Source organism: Rhipicephalus sanguineus, chromosome 2, assembly GCF_013339695.2.
Source record: "Rhipicephalus sanguineus isolate Rsan-2018 chromosome 2, BIME_Rsan_1.4, whole genome shotgun sequence".
Lineage (NCBI taxonomy): Eukaryota > Metazoa > Arthropoda > Arachnida > Ixodida > Ixodidae > Rhipicephalus > Rhipicephalus sanguineus.
The window spans coordinates 98,933,796-98,957,514 of record NC_051177.1 but is presented as its reverse complement, the minus strand read 5'-3'; the positions used below and the strand labels follow the sequence as shown (position 1 = coordinate 98,957,514).

The 23,719-nt window shown below is 46.8% G+C and overlaps 1 protein-coding gene across 1 annotated transcript in view; it reads right to left on the bottom strand.

The window, feature by feature from the left end:
* The window catches only part of LOC119381775 (Down syndrome cell adhesion molecule-like protein Dscam2), a 194,016-nt gene that overhangs the window by 165,964 nt on the left and 4,333 nt on the right, over nt 1–23,719 (bottom strand). Inside the window, 1 exon segment of the mRNA XM_049412891.1 lies at nt 23,210–23,366. Coding sequence (XP_049268848.1) covers nt 23,210–23,366 — 157 coding nt within the window.

Here is a 23,719-nt window from a genome sequence, read left to right as displayed (position 1 = left end):
ACTTGCTTTGTCTGCACGTGTGAGCTTGGCATCTTTTCGCAACGTTCTTAGGTAAGGAGTGCTACGTACCATGTTCTGGCTGATGTGGCGTTTTGCGGTGTAGTGTTTGTGCTAAAAGCGTTGTCCGCCTCAGGACTTATTCAAACCTCACTCAGGCGCACGCGTATGAAAAGGCGGCTCTGTGTTCTCTCGGTGGCGCACTTGTGTGGCCCCTCGCGCTCTCCACGACCACTTTGTTCTTCTCATGCTACCGCGAGCGCAATCGGAGAACGATGCTGAAATGAGTGGATAAGCATTTACCAGTGCGTTCCTTCATCTAACAACCGAGTCTACGGCTGCAAAACGAAATAATCGCTTCCAATACGGTGCACCGAACCATATATATGGTCGGAGAATATGCGTGCATGTGTGAGCTCCTTGTTGACGGTGTTAGGTATATGAGCACACGTATGCCAGACGGCATATGGGCATGAGGATAGTCGTGGGCTCCTAATATGTGCTGTGGTTTTTGTGCGTACCTCGCCTCGGGAACACGGCTACGCGTGGCTACGCACATACGGAGTGTCATTGCATTCATGAATCAATGCTGAGTGGTGCGAGAAGAGTGATATCGATGAGGTGCTTCATGTCCTTTTCACGAATCAAAACGGGCTCGTCCGCATTTGCGAAGCCATGTTCAATCTCGGTGTGATTTGATTGACCGTGTGCTCCGTTTGTACCGTCCTCCAGGCTCATATACGTGTTGGCGTGAGCAGTGAATCCCTGCGTATTTATTATTAAAAAGGCACTGAAAAAAGAAAATTTGCACATTGTGTTTTCTGTTGCTAACGGCCCATTTATCACGGCCGGAAAGCTCGTTTACGTGAGCGTGTGATGGTTTATAATGGGAAGACTGTTCTGGTGCCCAGTGAAGTTTCGGTTTAAAAGAGCATTGAGTGAGGCGGGACCCAAAGTGATTTTCGCATAAACATAGCTGGTTACGTCAGCTCTCAAAACCGCGTTCACATGAGCACCAAATTGAAAACTTTTCAACCAAGGCTCTCAGGGTGATGCTGTAATCCCCTCTGGTATGTTGTAAATATATATGCGTCACCCAGCTCCCTTACATTTGCATTGCCAGGGCAAGGACGTCAGCATTTGTACACCAGTGCAAGTCCTTTAAGGAGGTGCCCCCTCTTTCCGTTGCAGAGGTGTGCTAGAAAAGAGCGCTCGCTAGGATGATGACAGCTAACACTAACTCGTGAACCAGGTGGCCGTTGGTTGTTTACCGTTAGACCAAGGTGGCGTTGATGTTGTGAAGTCTGGCGTTTCTCGTGCAGTTATGCGACATGCACATCACAATTCAGTTTATTCATGTCCTAGCCTATATTCACCGTCAATATTTTGTAGATGATCCATGTGTCCAAAAATATCTATCCCAGAAGTTATCTAGCCTTCAAAGTTATGTGTCAGGACTCTTCTTTGAATTGGCATACAACTTTCAAAATGTACTCTAGATGATCAAGTAGCGCATCGTTATGCAAAAAATTCTGCTGTTTTCCACAGAGTGTCTTCATACGGAGGCTTTCTCTGCAAAGAAAAATGCAGTGGCACCGACAGAAAAGAACTAATACTGCTCTCTTGGAGGAATACAGGCCAGAACTAACAAAAGAGGTGGCATTGGCAGAGTTGCAGGTAGGCTGCAATTTTTATTCAATTTTCATACGAGACAAAATGCTCCCAAAGGACGTTTATGATCTTTATCCTTCCATGTCAATGGGGGCCTTAATTATTTTGTCATATTGGTATTTTCGGGTATTCCAGTTATTGGCTTCGAACAGCTTAAAAGGGGCCATAGTCAACTACGAAAGGTTTTTGTGTCTCTTGAGAGCCACATACCAAGACCGTTGCCAACACCATGTAGACCCCTTGCCAAATTTTTTTTGGTGGAAGAAACTGTAAATTTATACTTTATATCAGCGTCGATTTAAAACATCGTAAAGCATCTGTTTCTGAGCAGTGGCACACAGTAGAGTTGTAAACTCACACAGGAAAATTAATCTTGTGGCGTTGTATTCAAGGCCCGATTGATTTTTCTTTACTCTCAAGGTTTATTATAACATAGGTCAAGCCGAATGACTTGTTTCAAATTCACTTTTTTAAGGCACGTGAAGGGAACATAAGTGTTTTTCTTCTTTTGTTGCTTCTGCCATAGCTTTGTGCTGAGCTTCAACTGCACTTTGGGTTCACTGTGGATAAAGCGGAACAACGGCTAAAAAAGGCGGCACAAGTTTTCTCAGAGAAGGAAGTAAGGGACACTTCATTTTCAGAGCTCTCGAAGCACTTGCAAGGTTCGTCAGAGCACTCACTGATCATTGAGGTAAGTTATTTTCTTTTTTCTCTGCCTAACTGTATTTGAAAAGCGTGAAAGACGCACTGATAAGTGCTCATGTGTCAAATGACGTGCGAAAAATAGACTTGGACTAATGGTGAATGTCTAGCAAATGGCTGCATCCAGTATATAACACTCTTTTTTGGGTCTTTGATGAAAAAAAAAGTGGTGCACCATGTGTATGCGTGTACAAGGACCAAGCTTGGGTATATGAAGGCAGCAAGGAAGAAATAATTCACTGAAGGAACTGGACATTGAGCGTGCCGTCGTCATATGCTTTCTCATATACTATCTGAAAAACCTCATGTACCCGTCTGCTTTTTCGCAGACCCTGAATATGGTTCAAAAACTTTTAAGCCCTCAAGAACCTATCCCACGTGGGCTTATTTCCAAGTGATTGAAGTGTCTCGGCGCTTTTGAAGAAAAAAAAAGTCTGATCACTATATATGCAATTGGTTGGTCAAACTTTATTCCAAAGATTAGTTGGGCAGATGTTTGGAAGTTCTCATATAAATATTTTTCCAAGAAAAACTTTTGGTTACGTATAGCTGAATTACTGTATATTTTTGCATTTTAAATAAAGTGCTTCATGCCTTTTATTTCTCTGACTAATTCGTTTAATTTGCTTTGCATCCGGTCGAATGTCTGAGAGCCTATGCTCCCGCATGGACAGTTCGGCTTGGTGTATGCCAAACAATTTCACATATTTCTCACAGAAATTACCATGCACACGCCGGCTTTATAAATATTTATTGATTAGAAAGTTTGTGTACCACTAAGCTAAAAAGCATGGTAAGCCGATACGCCTGTCTTTCTTTCAGGGCACTTTTATTTTCTAGGTGAATGAAAGGAAAATGCAATTTGCTGAATGGAAGGAATATGAACCCACAACTTCTGCATGTCCCGTGTGATGTTCTTCCTCTAATGGAAAAGTTTTGCACGAGGCATGCAGAGGTTGTATAAGGTTAATTCCATGCAATGGTGTGCTGTATTTGTCATAAAAGTTACATTTGAAGGTTTACTGTATAACCTTTCAGTTTAGAGGTTTTTCGAATACCTATACGGACACAAACACGCTATACCTCTAATAAAAGTTACAATTTTAGAGGTTGCTAGTTACCTTTTGCTTTAAAGGTTTCTCTGTGACTTATAAAACTACCGTGACCTATATGGTAGAAGTTAGCACATTAAAAGGTAATGCATAACCTGTCCGTATAGGTATTCGAAAAACCTCTAAACTGAAAGGTTATACAGTAAACCTTCAAATGTAACTTTTATGACAAATACAGCACACCACTGCATAGAATTAACCTTATACAACCTCAGCATTCCTCGTGCAAAACTCTTCCATTAGAGGAAGAACATCACACGGGACATGAAGAAGTTGTGGGTTCATATTCCTTTCATTCAAGAAACTGCATTTTCCTTTCATTCACCTGGAAAATAAAAGTGCCCTGAAAGAAAGACAGGCGTATCGGCTTACCATGCTTTTTAGCTTAGTGGTACACAAGCTTTCTAATCAATAAATATTTATAAAGCCTGCGTGTGCATGGTAATTTCTGTGAGAAATATGTGAAATTGTTTGGCATACACCAAGCCGAACTGTCCATGCGGGAGCATAGGCTCTCAGACATTCGACCGGACGGAAAGCAAATTAAACGAATTAGTCCGAGGAATAAAAGGTATGAAGCACTTTATTTAAAATGCAAAAATATACAGTAATTCAGCTATACGTAACCAAAAGTTTTTCTTGGAAAAATATTTATATGAGAACTTCCAAACATCTGCCCAACTAATCTTTGGCAATAAAGTTTGACCAACCAATTGCATATATAGTGATCAGACTGTTTTTTTTTCTTCAAAAGCGCCGAGAGACACTTCAATCAGTTGGAAATAAGCCCACGTGGGTTAGGTTCTTGAGGGCTTAAAAGTTTTTGAACCATATTCAGGGTCTGCGAAAAAGCAGACGGGTACATGAGGTTTTTCAGATAGTATATGAGAAAGCATATGACGACGGCACGCTAAATGTTCAGTTCCTTCAGTGAATTATTTCTTCCTTGCTGCCTCCATATGCCCAAGCTTGGTCCTTGTATACGTATACATGTGGTGCACTAATTTTTTTTTCTCCTGGTGGAGCAGCCTGTAATTAGAATCATCAAAGACCCAAAAAAGAGTGTTATATACTGGATGCAGCCATTTGCTACACATTCACCATTAGTCCAAGTCTATTTTTCGCACGTTATTTGACACATTAGCACTTATCAGTGCGTCTTTCACGCTTTTCGAGTACAGTTAGGCAGAGAAAAAAGAAAATAACTTACCTCAATGATCAGTGAGTGCTCTGACGAACCTTGCAAGTGCTTCGAGAGCTCTAAAAATGAAGTTTCCCTTACTTCCTTCTCTGAGAAAACTTGTGCCGCCTTTTTTAGCCGTTGTTCCGCTTTATCCACAGTGAACTCAAAGTGCAGTTGAAGCTCAGCACAAAGCTATGGCAGAAGCAACAGAAGAAGAAAAAAACTTATTTTCCCTTCACGTGCCTTAAAAAAGTGAATTTGAAACAAGTCATTCGGCTTGACCGATGTTATATTAAACCTTGAGAGTAAAGAAAAATCAATCGGGCCTTGAATACAACGCCACAAGATTAATTTTCCTGTGTGAGTTTACAACTCTACTGGAGCAATAGAATTTCCTCTCCCGATCGCCCTCGCCGAACCTGTAACCCTTGCCTCTTGAATGTAAACGCCTAAACGTATACGGTGAAGACTCTGTCAGCTCTAAAGGTCACCGTTAAAGGTATACACGAGCCATATACCTTTAAATTTAGATGGTAAGCTCTGTGAATCAGCATGTAAACCTTTAAAACTTGGGAAGACAAAAAACACAAAAACGTCGACCCATGTAACCTATAGGATAAAGGATAAATTTTGGTAAAGGAGGATACGCGGTTAAGAGTGTACCGTGGTGGGTTTCCCGTATTCACAAGTCTCTGCGCTCAACGTTGAGAATATGTCTAACCAACAAGAGCAGAAGTTAACCCTCGCTGGAAAATGCAATTGGACTCCAGTAGAGGCACCTTCTACTTTTTTTAACTTGATGAAGTATTACAGCGGATGTAGCCGATATATCGGTGTCAGCTAAGATTGTTAACGGCTGCACATAAACAGAGTCAGCAATTTTTTTTTCGAATCGCCATGCCATTTTGTGATGCGCTAAAGAACGATCTTTTACACCGATGGATTTGTCTGAAAAGTCATCTCTAGAGGCACCGTTGTCGTCCCGGCCTCCGGAGTTGTAGTCTAGTTCAGAGTGTCCAGCAGGATGACATCTGCGGCAGTAGAGTTCGCCGCTTTGCGTGCTGCTGTTACTTTTCGAAAATCTTTCACGATGTAAATGCACATTTAAGGCTAAATAAATACGCAGTGCAGTTGTAGTGTCCATGAAAGTGGAGAGGAAACGTGGCGCCGCGATAGCTCAATTTTAAGGGCATCCTACTCTTAACGAAAGGTGGTGGGTTCGATTCCTACTTTTAGATTCCTTCCCTTTTTCCCCCGCGGCTATCATTTTCTCGTTAGTTCAAAACGACGTTTCAAAATAACTAAAAAAAACGCCAGGCCTGCGCTGAAACCGCAGCACAGTCACAGCGAAAGCTGGAAGAGCGGCGTTTCTAGAGCCCGTTGTAATCTCTCTTGGGGCTACTAATACAAGTACACTAGCAAGGTACCCACTACGCCATAAATCACAATTTTTGTGAAGTTGGGAAGCACCTACTAAGCCATTATTCGTCATTCCGCGGGGAAGCGAGGCACCAGCTACACGCCTGTAAGGCATTATGTGCACTTTGTTGACGCGACGACTGATGACGATGAAGAAATATGGCTCAGCCCTTTGTAATGGGTTGGAAGCTTTAAACGGCCCACCAGTTATGTAATTTGCATTGAGCGACGTCCGGTCGCTATTTCCCTCTCCCGTCATGCTGTATAACATACGTTGACGTGGGAGGGAGACGGGGGGGGGGGCGAAGAACTTTACTGAGACCCCGAGGAAATAGATCATGCGCTTATGGGCTTCTTTGGCAACCAATACAAGTGCACTTGCGAGCAACCCACTACGCTATAAATCATTGTAATTTTACTGAGACCCCGAGGAAATGGATCATGCGCTTATGGGCTTCCTTGGCAACCAATACAAGTGCACTTGCGAGGAACCCACTAGGCTATGAATCATTTTAATTTTTGAAAAGTAGGGCAGCAGGCACTGTGGCATTTTTCGTCATTCTACAAAGAGCCGTGGTACCTGCTAAACGCATGTGAGGCATTATGCGCACTTTGTTGATGCTGTGCCTGATGACGATGAAGAATTATGGCAGAGCTCTTTGTAATGGGTTGGAAGCATTCAACAACCTACTCGTTGCGCAATTCGCATTGTTTGACGCCTAGTTACAGAATTCGCGTTGTGCGAAGCTTGGTGCTTATTTTACTCTTCTACCACGCTATATTGCATATGCTAATGTGGTTCCTTCCCGACATGAAGCCTGTATAGGAGCTTTTTGCAAAGCAGTTTCAAGCACCGGCATGGCTCAGAGGTTGAATACTGGGCTCCCACGCAGAGGGCCCAGGTTCGAACCTCGTTCCGTCCTGGAATTTTTTTCTTATTTCGTTTTTCTTTCTTATTTCGAGCGATACTGGTTACGGACACCGGCGGCGGCGGCGGCGGACAACTACGGCGCCAAAAACGGCCGGTGAAATGATCTCATAACAGCTTTCGCTGTAATATACAAAGAGTATACCTCATACTTTTGCTGGTTTCATCGAGTGTTGGCTTCAAATGATCGGCAAATTCAAATGGCGTGCTCTTCCCTTGCGTGTGCTTTTTTGTCTATCCCCTTCAGGTTGTTCGACAGTATTCTATAATCATCGAAGACGCCGAAGCGGACTGATCAAAATACGTATAACTTGAATTGAGAACTCGGTTGAGATACACGAGTATGCAAATAGAGCGGGACGTGACACGCGTGACGTGGAATACATTGAGATATTTTTCGGCGTTTCGTTAAAGAATAGCTCTGATTTCATCTATAAGGCTACTGAATCTTTTTTTCAACATTACTCAATGAACTCGGTAACCTCGCGTCCAACGAAGAAACGAAAAGCATTTTTTTTAACGAGCGGGCTAGACTTCACAAGTTCCTAGTGTTAGTTTTGCAAGATCACGCAGCGGCGATTACCAATTTTACGTCTCGTTGATTACCAAAGGATTCTCGCTTGCGCGGTGTTCAGAGGAAAAATGACGTAAAGTGTGGAACGGATAAGAGAGATCTCAATGCAGGGCACGTTCAGTAAAGGTCGATAAGAACCCAAGGAAAGTGCGCAAAGCCATCGTTATCTAAGTAAAAACGTCTACATGAACGCAGCGAATGCTCTTACTTTTTATGACGTTCTTTAGAGGAACGTATAAGAAAAAGATATTACTCCGCGCTACGCATGCACCGCAGAGCCAGGTGCGATGTCTCCTCTCATATACTGTCATTCAGTAGTACCTGGAAATCTTTTTTAGCATCTACACTCTAAGAAAAGAAAGAGTATGTCAACTCCACTCGGCGAGACCTGACTTGCCACGTATATGACTCTCTTTAAAGAGACACATTAACTCTTTCTTGCGTCCCATGACTCTCCGAGGAGAGTATAATGATACACTCTAAGAAAAAAAGGTGTCCTTTGACTCTTCTTTTATAATGTGAGAGTCACATTGACGCACGACTCCCTTTAGGAGAGTCGTGCGACGCACGACTCTTCTAAAGAGTAAACATGCCTCTCTAAAGCGAGTGCTACACATGTAACAATCAAAGGTATAAAAGAGTCAAAGGACACATTTTTTTTTCTTAGAGTGTATGGAAAGGAAGTCCGCGTGTCTCTTAAAGAGATTCGTATACATCGCAAGCCAGGACTCGCAAAAAACGAGTCAGAGGACTCTTTTTTTTTTCTTAGAGTGTACGCAACTACTGAGCCGCGCAACTTCTGCAATGGAAAAGAATGACAGAGCCGTAATTTCACTCTGCGAAATTACGACAATGCGTCCTCTCTTAACGTTTTTTAATTGCCCACTGTTACGTTTGGCCTTAAAATTCATCGAGGCAGACGCCATTGAGCGTGCAGCTATCTGCCAGAATACTGTCTTCCCCCCCGTATCGGCGCTTAGACTGAGGCAGGAACGCCGATTCTTCCTGGAGGAGCTTTTGCCGAGCGAGCGGACATGTCGCCGTGAAGGGATTTCCCCGAAAAAGGGCGGTGGAATCAAGAAACCTCCTTGGGTGGAATTCGGAGACCCCTTTTAAAGACGATAGTCTTTCTTGGGGAACTTAAACGCAGAAATTTTGGTCTGTCTTTCTGTCTTTCTGTTTGTCGGCACGTCCCTCGTGCCACTCGGCCAAAGTTGAACCACTTGCCCAAGGGCCAGCCGACTTGAACTGGTACGGCTGTTCATACTTGTGAAGGTTGTCGATCAAAAAGTAAAATATCATGCATATCTGAGGTGCAACATCACTAGGTAAGTATTAGGTGGCGTGTTCCTTTAATAGAAAATGCATACATACGTAATTTTAAGGACCCTAGTTTCTTAAGCTGCGCTGAAAATGCATAAGAATGGAAGCTTGAGCGAGTTGGTATGCGTTCATCTTTGTTGAAACAGCGCTCACTAGACGACGACGAAGTAAAAGAAGGCACAGGACAGGCGCTGCCTCTCCTGTGCCTTCTTTTACTTCGTCGTCGTCTAGTGAGCGCTGTTTCAATACGGTCCCTTAGGGGCCGTAGTTTCAACAAAGCTGAAAATGCGACTGCGCTGAAATTTGCCTTCCTCCGTGCCCTTCGCACGAGCTTATTGTTGTGTTTCGGTTTCGGTTCTGTATTGCACTGTACGAATGCCATGGGTTGGTGTTGAAAAACTTTAGTTTTGAGAAGGCCAAGAAGGTGAAAAAAAAGTATTTAAAAAATGAAAAAGCAGCGTTGTGGGCGGCCTTCAGGCTGCCGGTTGTGGGCGCCGCTCTGGCGTTCCTGTTTTACCCAGGCGACGTGTAAATAAAAGAGTGTGTGGAGAGTACTCGTTAAGTGCGGACGTTTCTCTGCAAAGGTCTTCGCCTGCTGCTGCGCCGGGACTACCAGCACGCAACACAGCACTCATGTTTCCCGACGTATTGCCAGATGGCTTCCATATCTCACACAGCGCCTCTTCTATCGTCTTTACACGACATTTGCAGCGAAGCACGCAGATACGCGGCCAATTTTTTGGCTTGTTGTTCTCTGCATGAGATAGCACCACAGGAGAGCTTCTCACCCAGCCACTTGTGCCTTCTACCCTACCGCAGCAGCGAAAATTAACCTGTGCCGGAGGGAGCGGTCGGCGTGTCTTCCGAAATTCGACACACCCGCTTTATCGTGCGTTTTGGTCAGCGTGTGACTGCGCCGTTGAAGACGCTCCCATCAACCCAGGTGGGGCCTTCACCCGAGGCAGCCATCATTCAACGCTTCTTCCGAGTTTTACCGGCAGTGGAAGCGGAGGTCATCGGCGCGCCACCCCCAACTCCCCTTTGGACTGAACTCCTCGCCGACCTTCTCACCTACGAGTCTTCGGGGCGTGGCGAGTGTATTGTGTGACTATTTGCCTCCTTTCGGGAGGCCGGACACCAGGACGGCAGGTCACCGGATTGGCGGGAGACGCTGACACCGGTTTGCCTGTGCCTCTGTAGTGACAGTCCCGGGGCTATAAAAGCCGAAGACTTTTGATGTTATTTCTCTCTTTTCACTCCAATCCCCTAATCATGTAAATAAATCTACGTTCCTTCTTGAAAGAACGCGCCTCCTCACTGGGAATCATCGGCTATGGGGACGGACGGCGGGAGCCAGCTACCGCAACGAGACCCGCCGAACCCCACTCCTTACACCACCCACTTCAGGAACCCCGGTTCACTATATGCGGTCTTCATAGCTCTCTGACCACTTCTTCCTAACAATGCAGAAGAATGAAGTACGCTCTTCGATTTGGTTGGTAAAGTATTAGTACGCTGTACATTTTATTAAATTTCACCCTCACTGTCCTACACTTAAAATTCACTGATGCCCATAACAAGAGCAAGGCGTTGCTTCTCATAACAAAACACGTTATCTGAGGGTTCCCATATATTCACCTCAGACATCAGGATCGTCTGTCGATATCTGTTTCCGATTTTCACACTTTAGAAGCCTACAGAATCATCTTCCATACGTGTTAATGTTTTAATGTTTTCGAAATAACGTTTAATTCGGTTATGTGGAAGCAGTTTAAGGCAACGGTGAAGGCTTCAGCCTAGTGCAGTACGCAAAGTTATATCCTTTACCATGACAAACCATGCGATGCTGAACCAGCTGAACAACCCTGTTTGTTCTTCCACGCCCGCACGCCTTTCCAGTCAGGCCGTGGTTCTACTTTCAAACAACACATCTGATACCGTGTTTCCTTTTTCTCCTACGAGCGTTTAACACGGTGTCACGTTGGCTTTGACTTAGCCAGCGAAATGTGTTTTCATTAAACTCCTGCAAGCAGACGAAAGACATAATCGGAAGATTAAGGGAGAAGAATGCACAAAGCCTTTGTTCTTGAACAACACGTAAGCAAGTTAAACGACTCTACAGACACCATAACAAGGAAAACTGCGTTCGATCGGTAAATGTCCTTGTGTTTCGTGTTTGAAAAAAATCTTCTAATCTTTAACCGAAAAATGCAACAATAAGAGTTACACAGGCTTTGGACAACGCCTTTCGTTTTCTCCGCTATTACTACTGGAATAACGAAAAATTTATACTGCTAACTGCAGAAGAAATTGCACGTATGCTTTATAATTTGTTTCGCTTGAAGGAAAGAAACTGAAAGACAGGAGGGAGGTAGCTAGGTTACCCAGAAAAACATCTGGTTGGCTACCCTACCCTGGGGGGAATGGGACAGGAACAATATATATATGAAAGAGAGAGAGAGCGAAGAGGAGAGAAGGTGGAAGGAAATGTGCGGTGAATTTTCGCGTGCGCGCGGAACTGCACCATTTAGCCAAAAGCATTCCTAAAAGCCAGGCATCCACAAGAGACAATTGTACCATCAATGACTTGTGGGCCGACGCGCAAAGTGATCCAGGTAACATGAGTACGAAACCTGGCTGACCCTCCAGTAGTAGCCAGGTGCTAGAGAGCTATTATATTTTGTAGCAGAGCTGTTAAGGTCGAGGTTTGCCATGTGTCGTAGATACATAATTATCATCATCATGAACCGACGCGCGCAAACTTCGTCCTCTTCTTCCCCGCCTTCCTCTTCCTATTCTGCTTCCTTACCAGAAGACGTGCGTCGATTTGTCCGGCGAGGGATGCAATACCTTGATGGGCGACAGAACGATTACAGAGAGAGAGAAAGAAAGAAAAAGTTACACCATCTCCCGCTAAAGGGGACCATGAGCCGATACGAAGCCGGATCACTTGCACGATCGCGTTCCGTTGGGGCTCGTTGGGCATGGTACCCACCTCGGGCATGCTACCGACCTCGCGTCGTGGAACGCGAAGAGGAATGCTACGCGCGTCGTGTCTTCTCTCTAGCCTGGCCGTTCATTCTCACAGGGCGAGCGGGGAACGCAGTCGACAGGCGCGCGAGAGGAGGGCAGCGTAGGAGAGGAGAGACAGGGGGAGGGGACGCGCATGCGCTGGCACTCATCGCGGCGTTGCGCAGGAGAGAATTTCGGCATGTCGAGCGCGCGTTTCGGAGGAGGAGTGGAGAGGGGGAGGGGAGAAGGGAAAAGGGGAGAGGTGAGTGAAGAGGGGCGTGGAGAGAGGGAGCGGAGAGAAGGAGGGGAGTGAACAGGAGGTGTGGAGAGGGTCTGCGAATGCGCATTAAGGGTGGTCACCCTGCACACCACCACCACCACCACCGGTTTGAACTCCGCTATAAGATGTAGAGGTGTGCACGGGCTACGGGTAGCCCGAAAGCCCGAGCCCGACCCGGCCTGCGGGCCGGGCTCGGCGGGCCGACGTATTTTCACCTCGGGCTCGGGCTACTTGGAGTTTTATCGGGCCGGGCTCGGTCCCGGTGCAAAGCCCAAACTCAAGCCCGAAATATAGAGAATGAACGGGAATTGTTTTCTAGAACGCATACAGCGCCTTTTCGGTGACCGCCCTTTACCGCTTTTCCTTTCCATTCGCTACTTTAAACAAAAGGGGGAGCAGGTAAAGCGTTGCCTCTGTTGCACTCCGACAAGCACAGAAGTAACACCACCTGAGCTAGTAACGGCGCCACACGACTGTTCCGCGTTAGATTTAATGCCAAATCCCATATGAGTGAAAATGCACGCGACAGCGATGAGCGACCCGACGGAGATCGCATTCGTGCAAGCTGACGCTTGCATCGGCATACCCCATACACGTGACGGCTTTGGCGAGCGAACTCCATTGTTGCTGGCATGAGGCCATCTACTTTTATAGCAAAAAGTGCCGCGAACAGCCTCTCTTAGAGACTGTTCTTCGTGTGTCGGTTGATAATACTTGATATGCTCAATAAAATGCCAAATTAACGGAAACGATGTTTTCTTTTCGCAGCCAACCTTCAAAAAGACGGGCCGGGCCGGGCCTGGGATATTGTTTTCTTACGTCGGGCCGGGCCGGGCCGGGCCGGGCGGGCTCGCAGCCCTTTGCTGTCGGGCTCGGGCGAGCCTTGGACAAAGTCAGCGGGCCCGGGTCGGGCTCGGGCTCGGAAATACGGCCCGTGCACAGCTCTATAAGATGTTTCGCATCTGAAAGAAATAATTTTTCGGCGAAAAGTTTTTTTGCCGAGGCGAGATTCGAACTCGCGTACCCATGATCAGAAGGCGAGCGTCTTTACTACTCGACTATCCAAGCGCGCTTTCAGAGCAGAGCATAGCCTGGTACCGCAAGGCGGTATGAAAGAAAAGTGAGGGTGGGGAGGAGAGATGTAAGTGTTAGGAGGAGGAAAGGAGGATGGGAGAACGAGTGCAGAGAGAGAGATAGAGAGAAAGACATGGAAACAGAGAAATAGAAAGAAAAGGGAAGAAACAGAGAAAAAAGATAGAAGGCGAGAGACCTTCTACAGAGAGAGAAATAAAAAAGGGAAGAAACAAAGAAAAAGAAGGCGAGAGACTGATTGCACAGAGAGAGATAGATAAACAAAGGCGCAGAAAGAAAGGGAAGAAAGAAAGAATTAGACATTAGGATAGAGAAAAAAGTCGACAGATAGAGAGAAAGAGTAGAAAGCAAGAAATAAAGCAAAAGGCAGAAGGCGAGAGACCGACTACAGAGAGATAGAGATACAGAAAGAAATAACAAATGGAAAAATCAGATAAAAAGATAGAAGGCGAGAGACCTACTACACAGAGAGAGATAGAGAAACAAAGACTCAGAAAGAAAGAAAAATAAAAGAGAACAAAGAGAAGAAGGAGATAAAATGACAAAAAGACAAAGAAAGAGATAGAAAGCAACATACACAAAAAAGATGATAGAAAAAAAAAGAGAAAGCATAGCCATGTGTACTACAGTACAGCAAGTATAGTTTGCCGTGTGGCGTAGAAAAAGTGTCACGTTCATGATCCGGTACGCGCTCTCTTCGTTACCGCCTTCATTTTCGCCCTCTTCTTCCACTTCTGCTTCTCTCCCAGAACACGTGCGCTGATTTGTACAACACCAATCCATCAGCGCTGCTGTGACCTAGCCTTAATTTCGCGGCTTTGTGCAAACTGCGCTATTTTTTATTGCAATAGAAATTATATGGAAACTATCGGCTAATTTTTGCCGTCGCCATCGCCGTCATCTCCCGGATATGTATATGTATGTATATATATAAAAAAGGCCCAAAGAAAAGTAAAGTGGAAGAAAAAAAATTCCGGAGCACCTGACCGGGGATTCGAACCATCGACCCCTCGATCCCCTGCCCGCTGCATTAGACAACTCAACCATGCCCCATACACGCGCCGGCGAAATAATGACGGGCTATTTATATACACCATTTACCGCTGGTGGTAAGCAAATCTCGGAGGAGCTTGAGCGTGTCTTCTATCACGCAACGCTCCTAATTTTCTTTTACTTTGAAAGCTGCTCTTGAGACGCGCACGACAAAGTGGCCCTTTTCTGTACCCACTCGTGATGTGGAAGAAAGAAAAATAACACCGGGCACACTTAAAGTCCCTCATAGGCACACTTTGCATCAGGCGCCCCCGTGTGGCAGAAAACGCAGAGGGTCACTCCACGCGCCGCAGTTTCAAAGAAAAAGAAATATCTAAGAGCATCTGATTCTCCATTGTCGGCACTTGCAGTGCGTTGTTCAAGCACAAAGACGTAACAACTGCGACAGTTGTTAGTTCACGCTTTCCCTGTGCATGCCTGTGCGTTCTTTTCGGGCGTCCTTTGTGCTTCAGCGTCGCGCAGCAAGTATTGAGCTGCTTCTCGTTCTTCGTGTGACATTCCAATTTCTTGCTATCGCATTATTTGCATCGCCCCTGCGGCGATACAGTGACTTTTGTTCAAGTGCGGAACACTTTAGAGGCCCGGCTGTCGTCCATTCACCTAATGTGGCGTGATCACGTTCACAGTAAAGCGCTCAATACTGGCCATAACAATTGCTACAACCCGGGTTAAAATGAACGAACAAGGTCTAAAATAGTATAATTACCAGAAATAGGCAAGAAGTAATTGCATTACTTAACTTAAAATCGCCAGAACGTTTGGGAAACATGGGGCCGACTCCGGCGGCGCGCAAGAAAGGGCGCCACCGCCTCATCGAGTGAGCGAATGTCCCTCCCCCTGCACCGCCTCTGCGTTGGCGCTGCGCTGCTGTGTGGCAACATTTGGTGGGGGAAACAACCTGACAGAACTCGCTGCAGACGACGCGTATCTCAACTGCTGTAACCAGCAGGAACTCGATAAAGCGCCGCAAAAAGCAGCGCACATGTCGCACACCGAGTTTGTGAATCTGCCTAGCAAGATTCTCGTGCGTGGGAAACCTTACATGCTTACCTCAAACATTCGCGCTATTGACGCTTTGGTAAACGTAGCAGTGGGAACTCTACGAACGGGAATCGCTGGCTGTCCGTGCGACGCACTCTCTGGTTTCCACGTAGTGGAGCTGTCATACGTTTTCTTTTAGGGGCGTAGCTCCTCTTAGTCTAACCTTGTCACGCGTCCGTTGTCCGGCGTATCTCCCGGCAGCCGGCAGTAAACGGCAGTATCTGTCCGGCGGTGGTGGTGGTGGTGGTGTGCGGCGTGACCACCCTTACTGCGCATGCGGATACCCTCTCCACACACCTCCTCTCCACTCCCCCTCACTATTCCCCATGTCCTCTACCCCTCTCCTCTTTCCCTCTCCACTCACCCTCTCACCTTCCCCTCTCCCATACCCCTCTGCACTTCCCCTCTCCCCTCCCCCTTTCCACTCTTCCTCTGAAACGCGGGCCAGACATGCCGAAATTCTCTCCTGCGCAACGCCGCGATGAGCTCGAGCGCATGCGCGTCCCCTCCCCTTCTCTCTCCTCTCCTACGCTGCCCCCCTCTCGCCCGCCTGTCGACCGCTTTCCCCGCTCGCCCTGCGAGAATTAACGGCCAGGCTAGATGGAAGATAAGACGCGCGTAGCGTCCCTCTTCGCGTTCCACGACGCGAGGTCGGTAGCATGCCCAACGAACGCCAACGGAACGCGATCGTGGAAGTGCTCCGGCTTCGCATCGCCTCATGGCTACGGTCCCCCCCCCCTATCTTGCCTCGCGGCGCTGCGGCGCCGACGCAGGCAGCGTCGCGAGGCAGCGTCGCGGCAGCGTCTTGATTGAAAAAACCGACCGCTCGCGCTGCACAACCGTTCACTGACCACTCCGTATATATAGGCACTGGATTTTGACCTCCAAGGTAGTGCGTGTTTGCGATTTCTCCTGTGCGTGATTAAACAATGAAAATTCAAGGCGTACATGTAAAATTAAAGTGAGCTGGAAGTCGTCATAACTCTCATCAAACCTTTAGTATAAACGCGCCCGATCTCACGTCGGTGAGGATGTACTGGGCAGAATTCATGGAAGATTCACGGTTTAGCGATGAACCTCCGCAGCTTCGCCCACTCGTCATAATTCACTCCGTGGATATGCTGTGATTTTTTTATTCAAATCGAGGATTGTTGTAGAATCAATGCTCGGTGTTTTCTTCGCTGTCGCAGACCTCGCACGCAGCAATGTCGGTCATTTGAATAGGCACCGCACACTGACCAGATGGAGCTGCGTTGCTCACACTGCCCCGTCTCAAAGTCTTCGACATTCACCGTTAGGGGCACGCAGAAAATAGACGCGTGCTCGCGTCCCCCATGTATCCCGGCCACGGATCCCGGCCACAATCCGCCGACAGATGCAGGGCGCGAAACGCGCGCGTCGCGTTCCAATTTCATTGAGGCCGTCTCAAGGTAGCTTTTTTTATCCGCTAGACTATGTATTCTGGCGCTGCAGTCAGACTGGCAAACTCTACTGAACGGTGCCTATTGAAGTGCCAGCACTTCGAGGCAACGCCCAACCAAAGCCGGCAGAGAAGCGATACTTTACTTCGATGTAGTGTGGATGGAAGTTCGAGTTGCCGCGAAGGATTTACTCGATTTATTCTGGTACGCCCGTTACTTGGGGTGTTCCAAGCTGTCAAACAAAGACTGCGTGCCAGCTGCCTCGCAGCGTCCATCCACTTAAAAGAGAAACAAAGGGATGGACTATCCTCCCTCGAAACAAGTGCAAAGCGGTCAACCTATTCGACGAAAAAGAGTCGTCGCGTGCCAAGCACGCTCCACATAGCTGGAGGTATACGAGGCCCCTCAATTGGCCGCCGTGGCTGGAACCGCTTTCCCGCCTTCCGCGGACACGACAGCCCATCCATAGCCACGAAGCACGCGCTGAGACCTGCAATCTCCGAGCCGCCGTTTGGCGGTGTCTATAACGTGACAGCACTAATGCACAAAGTTTTTTTTTTTTTTTTCACGGCCGACGAAGCTGACGTTATGCACCCGTTCCTCTATACTGCCGCGTTCGCAAGCAGGCCACTTGTACACGGGCCGGCGGCTTGAGAAAGCACGACTCAGGAATGGCCGGCATTTCTCGGCCGTGCCTGCGCCTTGCCCTGCAGTTAATCTCCGGCCAAGGAGAAGGGGCCTGGCTACTAGCGTGCTGGCCAGAGTGTTCAGGAAACGGGTCTGGGTCCCACGTCAGTGCGTGTAGTTTCGGTGCCGGCGACGGCGTCCATTCTTCACCGCCCCGCGCAGTGAACGGCGAAGTTAGAACGGAAGGAGCGTTCTTTGCGCGAATGGGGGGTCCCACTTGGGCTGCCACGGACAGCGACCGGCCGTTTCCCTTGGTTAGAGTTCCATTCTTCACAGCTGACAGCGTTCGTGCTAAACTAGCCCGCCCTTATGCTTCAGAGCGAATGTCTTGACTTCAAGTGCCCTCTGCCTTCTCGCTTCGAGGACTGACAGATGTATAGAAAAGGGTCGAAAGCTGTCGCAGAAACGTAATTTTCGCAAAAAGTGTGACTTTTCTGCCGAGGTCATTTGACGTATGTAATTCTACTCGCAGTGTATGAGGCATACCGATAGAACAATGCTTAGTATTTACTGCTTTTTCTAGAGTTGTTCGATTAAAAATTGTTACCGTAGATATTCACATTAGGTAATCTATGAGAAAAGTATCTTGTTTGTAGAAACTTTTGTAAATGTAAGCTGCCTAAGCCAGCGCGAAATAATCGTATTTGGACGCCATTTTTACCTTGCAAAGCTCTACTCGCTTCACTGCTCAACTCTACCAGCTCAACTCAACTCATATCGTCGAAATAATTAAGGATGTGCTGGGGAAGTGAAAAATATTAGCAGGGTTTCCTAACATTTTAAAGTCTGAAAATGAGAAAGAAATCACGATTGGCCGATCTTACCCATGAAAACTTAATGGTCCTTAAGTCATGCAATAGCATCGGTTTTTTTCTGTGTGATGTTTTACTGCCTCGTTGAATGTATTACCGCTGACGATTTGAGAATGCGTCCCCATAGCTTGTGGAGACGCACCATTTTTCCATCTTCAACTTTTCTCCATGCAATATTGTTTACACCCTGGCTGCCATCACTTTGTAACATACACACGATGAGGAAGACGAAGAACTGACTTTGCTCGGGCTGCCGGCTGCACCGGTCAACGCTGCAACTGCTATTGTAAATATACATTGTGTAAAGATGCCCCAGTGCAACTGCATCGTCATTCTCTTAACAATACCATAAGCGCCATTGTACATTCCAGTCGAAGCTCGTGCCTTAATCTTCCTTCCTCCTGGCCTCTCTTTCCTCCTCCCTCTTTTTCTCTCAGCGTTTTCCTTCGAGTCAAGCAATTAACACCTGTATGTAAGTGTTCACACTTCAAGTGTAAACTACACCTTTTGAATTCATAAGCAATCCCAAATATTATATTTTTTGCTCATATTTTCAAGAATATTCATTGTTTTCGCTGTGTATTGTCGTAGACATATGTCATTTCCTTTTACAACTGCTGTTTCACGTTGTCAGATAACAAGCATGCATGGATGGTGCAAAGAGTAATTTTACAGCGTTATTGTTTTCTGTTTTGGCTGGCTCTTTTCGCAGCATATTAAAAAATGCACGACAATTCTTGCTTCCCCGTGAATTTATATTGTCTTCGTGATCATTCTGATCACTGCTTCTTTAGGCAACTTTATTCGAAAACATATTTCAGCTTTCCTGCTGCGTCGCCGGTAGCGAGAACCGTGTAATCAGTCAGGTATCTCAGGTATACCGTAAAAATGGAACATTTTATGCGTACAAATTTATCCTTAACGATTGTGTGGTGCTTACTACAACAGCTAGAGATAGAGAATGTTATACTAATTAAGAGCTTGAGAACTCACGATACAAGAACGGCACTTAAAGTAGAACTTGTATTTTCTCAAAGTTCGGAAAAGCCAAGCTTATAGCGATACATACAGACGCACAGACGCTGGCAGTACCGCGTATGTGTCCACGCCGGTCCTTCTTGTACGCTTCGCGCTGTACTTAACGTTTTCTTAATGCGTTTGCACTTTTTCGCGCTTCGAAACAACACCCTTCGGTCATCAACATATCTGGACGTGACAGCTTGTCGGATGAAATCGCCTCTGCGAGGAGGAAGACAGCCAGCCACGTTCCGTCAATTACCACCTTACGCTGAGTCCTCAGGAATCCCCGGTGAGAGCCGTCCACGGCGTATACATACGATCCGGCCACCACCATCACCAACGACGGCAACGGGGAAAAAGTGAACGCAGCATTCGGTGCTCGCCCGACGAACCCTGCTGGGAATTTCTCGGCACGTCCCACGGCATCGAATGCTTGCTCCTCGTCGGCGGCCCCACAAGCCTCCCGTGCCATTGATTTACGTGCACGAAGGGTCACTTGATATCCACTCTCGCCTGCCGCAATGTTCGCAAGACTCTGATGACCTCCGCGCGCGCTCCGCGATTGGCGATGTTGTCGACGCGGCGCCGCCTTTGCTTTCGAGAGAGCCTTCGCAGCGTAATGCACCATCCTTGATGTACGTGGCTGCATGAAAGTCTCGCTGTCAGGGCTGTGCTTTCTCCTTGCGGATTATACTTAATCTCCTGACACATGACGCCCCCCGCGCCACGAGAGACTCAGCATTTACGTGCCATCGATGGCCGGCACAGACATCTCTGGCTCTTTGTACCCTGTCCATCATTTACTTTTTCGTTCCCTCAGCCGGTATCTTCTGGCATTCGTATCCGTTACTCCGTGGGTCGTTCCGCGATGGTGCGTTCCGACTAACAGCGCTGCGCTTCGCCCTAACAGAAGAAAGAAATGAGTGAACGTGGCGAGAGGAGTGATTTTTTTCCCGTGCAGACGTGGCTTTCCGAATGCTCCGTGTAGTCCTTTCATCTTCGCCGGCAGCCCCCTTTTATTTTTTGCTGCCTTACTTGTGCTTCTACTTCGGCTTGCACCCTTTGTGAATGAATATCGCTTCGGGCTTGCTGCCGTTCTTCGTTAGCACATCGTCCTCCATATCACCTTTTTTTTTTCCCTAACGCACGCCTGAGATGTCTGGCTCGATGGAAAAAGTGTTGTATCGTCCTTCAGGTAGTTGTCGCTTTTTTATGTATCTTTGTAATGATAATCTCCTATTGACCTTTAGGCACAACGTCGATAAGTCTTCTCCGGTGTTTCGCTACTATTTTCTTCCATTTGTCACAGTTCCGCTTCCTTTTTGTTTAACGTTTGCGTTTTCATAGAAGCCGTATAAGCTATTGGAATGTCACGCAGCTGAAATATCCCTGTCAGCATAGTAATTTCTACATGGTATCTCCGCATGAGCTCGCAACACACTTTTTTTCTTTTAGTATTGCCAACTAGTGATAGCAAGAAATCAACCTAAAACATAGGCAGTGAATGTTGAGGTAAGCCTCTACCAACCAATAGCGTAAGTTGCACTGATTCGGAGGGTAATGCGACAGCAACGTAATCAAGTGTCAGTGATAATAAATTAAGTTTCCGTATGTCACTGCCACATAGCCACGTGCACAAAGAAGCCGTTTTGGGCTCGAGCGTCCCATGTCGGTTTTACAACAATCACTACACACACGTGCTGGAGGACGGCCAAAGGGTCTATTTTGTGAGTACAGCTACGTTAAGGTCACTTTGATCATGCATCGTCAAGCCTAATCGGCCCATAATGCAGGAAAACGGATTTATGTTGCATGTATGTTTACACAAATGCGTCTTTGTACTTTATAGCGCTACCTAAGACAATGTATGACTGCCATTATTCACACCGTTCATTTCATCTGCTAGTTCTAGTTGTCTTCTTGCCTTGGATGCGTTGTGTTAGCGATTGTATTTCACCATTACATGGATACATATGAGCCGCGTCATTTTAGTTTTAAAAGCAGGAAAAACATTAACAAAACTCTTGTTGTGGTTAGAAGTGTTAAAAAGCAACTGTACGTATAAATTTTGCGCGTTCTTATAATCACGTTGTTATACGTAAGCTTCGCGCCAAATTCGTCGCTCAAATTTTACACGAATAACAGGTACCATAGCTCGAGAAATCGATACAACAGTTTACTTGATTAGTGTTAATCAGGCACTCCACATGCATGCCAACAAATAAACGAAATGATTCCCTACATCCACCATCTACATGATATTTACCTGAACGCATATGCCATTACCTGCGCATTTGCGTTATTTTTTATATACGCGTTGCGCACTCATCATAGGCAATGATATGGGCAGCGACGCAACGCACTATAACGTACTGCTCTGCTACTAACGGCAAGACAAAAGAAAGATAGAAAAAAAAAACATATACCACTACTCTGGCTCCCATATAACCGACAAGTTTTGTCGATATATAGCTGCGTTTTGCGAGGCCGTGAGCATTCGATTGTTCCAAGAGCCACAACGGCCAAACCGTTGCGTAAACCTTGTGCCTGTTGGGAAACCAGGTTGTCGGTGAAGGCCATGCGTTTCGACTAAATCAGTTTCGGGCATGGCTCATTCTCTGCGTGCCTAGGTGAGTTCCACTGAGTGCACCGTCCGATCCGGCGACCGTGCGACGCTTACATAACGTTGATTATGACAGCGCGTCCCGGTCGAACGAGTCCAGATCGAAAACGCGCGGCGATGAAAGCGCATCGCTCGGTCCAGCCAACGATCTTACCCGTTCGGCTCATTAGTGAAGTCATATCTCCGACACGTGCGCGGACAGCAGGCGGAATGGGTTGCTTAACAGCTTCCTTAAATGCATGTGTGGTAGAGTTTGTAAATACTGCGATGGCCGCTCGAGACGCTTCCAGTTCTGCAGTTTGGCGACCACCGAAGCTGAGGGACTGCTTTAACTGTGTACTCCTCCGCCGCCATGCGCGTCCCCCTGTTTTGAGCCGGAAGAGGCCTGCTCTGTATGTCTGGCCTAAAAAGTTCGTAGCTGTACCTTACGTACGTAGCATGTGTGTAGTATACGGGTAGGCAAGTAGGTGGAAAATGTTATCCACGTAGGTTTCTTCTCAGCAATTTATACATTTAATTCCTTGTTCTGAAGTCACAGGTGTATAGTAGTGGCCTCAACAGATGGTCCATACCGACGAGCAAGACTGGCCACCACACTTTCCGTGTGCTATCAAGGACAAGAACGTGCGAGAAACGTTCTTGGTATGGCGCGTACTTTGAAGCCGGAACCATACAACTAATCTGTTTTGTAGAGAATGCATTCTTTTTCCCGCTTTATTTGACGGGGTATGATGTCTATGAAGTCGACGATAACCTCATCAAATTCAACCTGTTCCTAAAGACTTTTCTTAGCTAGTCAACGCATATACGTGCACACTACCCCCACGGGGCATGACTGAATAAATAGTGGCCAATGCTGGATAGCGTTACTTAATGCTCTTTAGCTGTTCGCTAAGGCTGACAACTGCTGGCTAATATCGGCTGATGTTGGCTAATCGCTGATAGAACAGCAGCATCGCCTTCATTCAATTTCACTTTAATGACTCAGTTGTTTATTAAGTTTTGTTCGGGTTATTACAATGCTAAAAGGATGAAATCTGTTTATTCCGAGCAAACCTTAAAAGAAGGGAAAGAAGTGTTCCATAGAATATGCCCACGGGCATTCTTAGGAATGTAACTTCGAAATGAGATCATTATTAAGCAATGAACAGTAATAACTACGTTTTCAGTTAGGTAAGCTCTACACTGGCTATGAGGCTCCTTGCCAACCTAGTGTACGACGCTGTATAATCGGATGGTCAGGCAACAATGACGCTTACCTCCACGGACGTGAGCGAGGCGACTCTTCACGAGTCCCATGGTGTTGGAGGCTACGCAGCGATAAGTCGCCGAGTGCAGTTCCGGCCGGAATTGGTTAGGACCAAAGGCCGGAAGCACAAGTGAGCCGTCGGAGCGCGTCTCCCGCAGCCCCGGAACCTGTATGTGAACGAGCGGGTATTGTTCTTCATCTCACACGTTTATGTTGCCCATAGCAACGGAGGACACATGATTAGTATATTGATAACGACAATCTATAAGGGAGTTTTCGTCTCTTTAAAGCAGACGTCCACTAATGGTCACTTTGCCTGCTTGTGCCAATACGATTTTTTTTTTCATGTGGCGTTTAACGTCCCAAAACCACGATATGATTATGAGGGACGCCATAGTGAAGGACTCCGGAAATTTCGACCACCTGGGGTTATTTAACGCGCACCTAAATCTATGTACACAGGCCTCAAATCATTTTCGCCTCCATCGAAAATGCAGCCTGCCGCGGCCGGGATTCGATC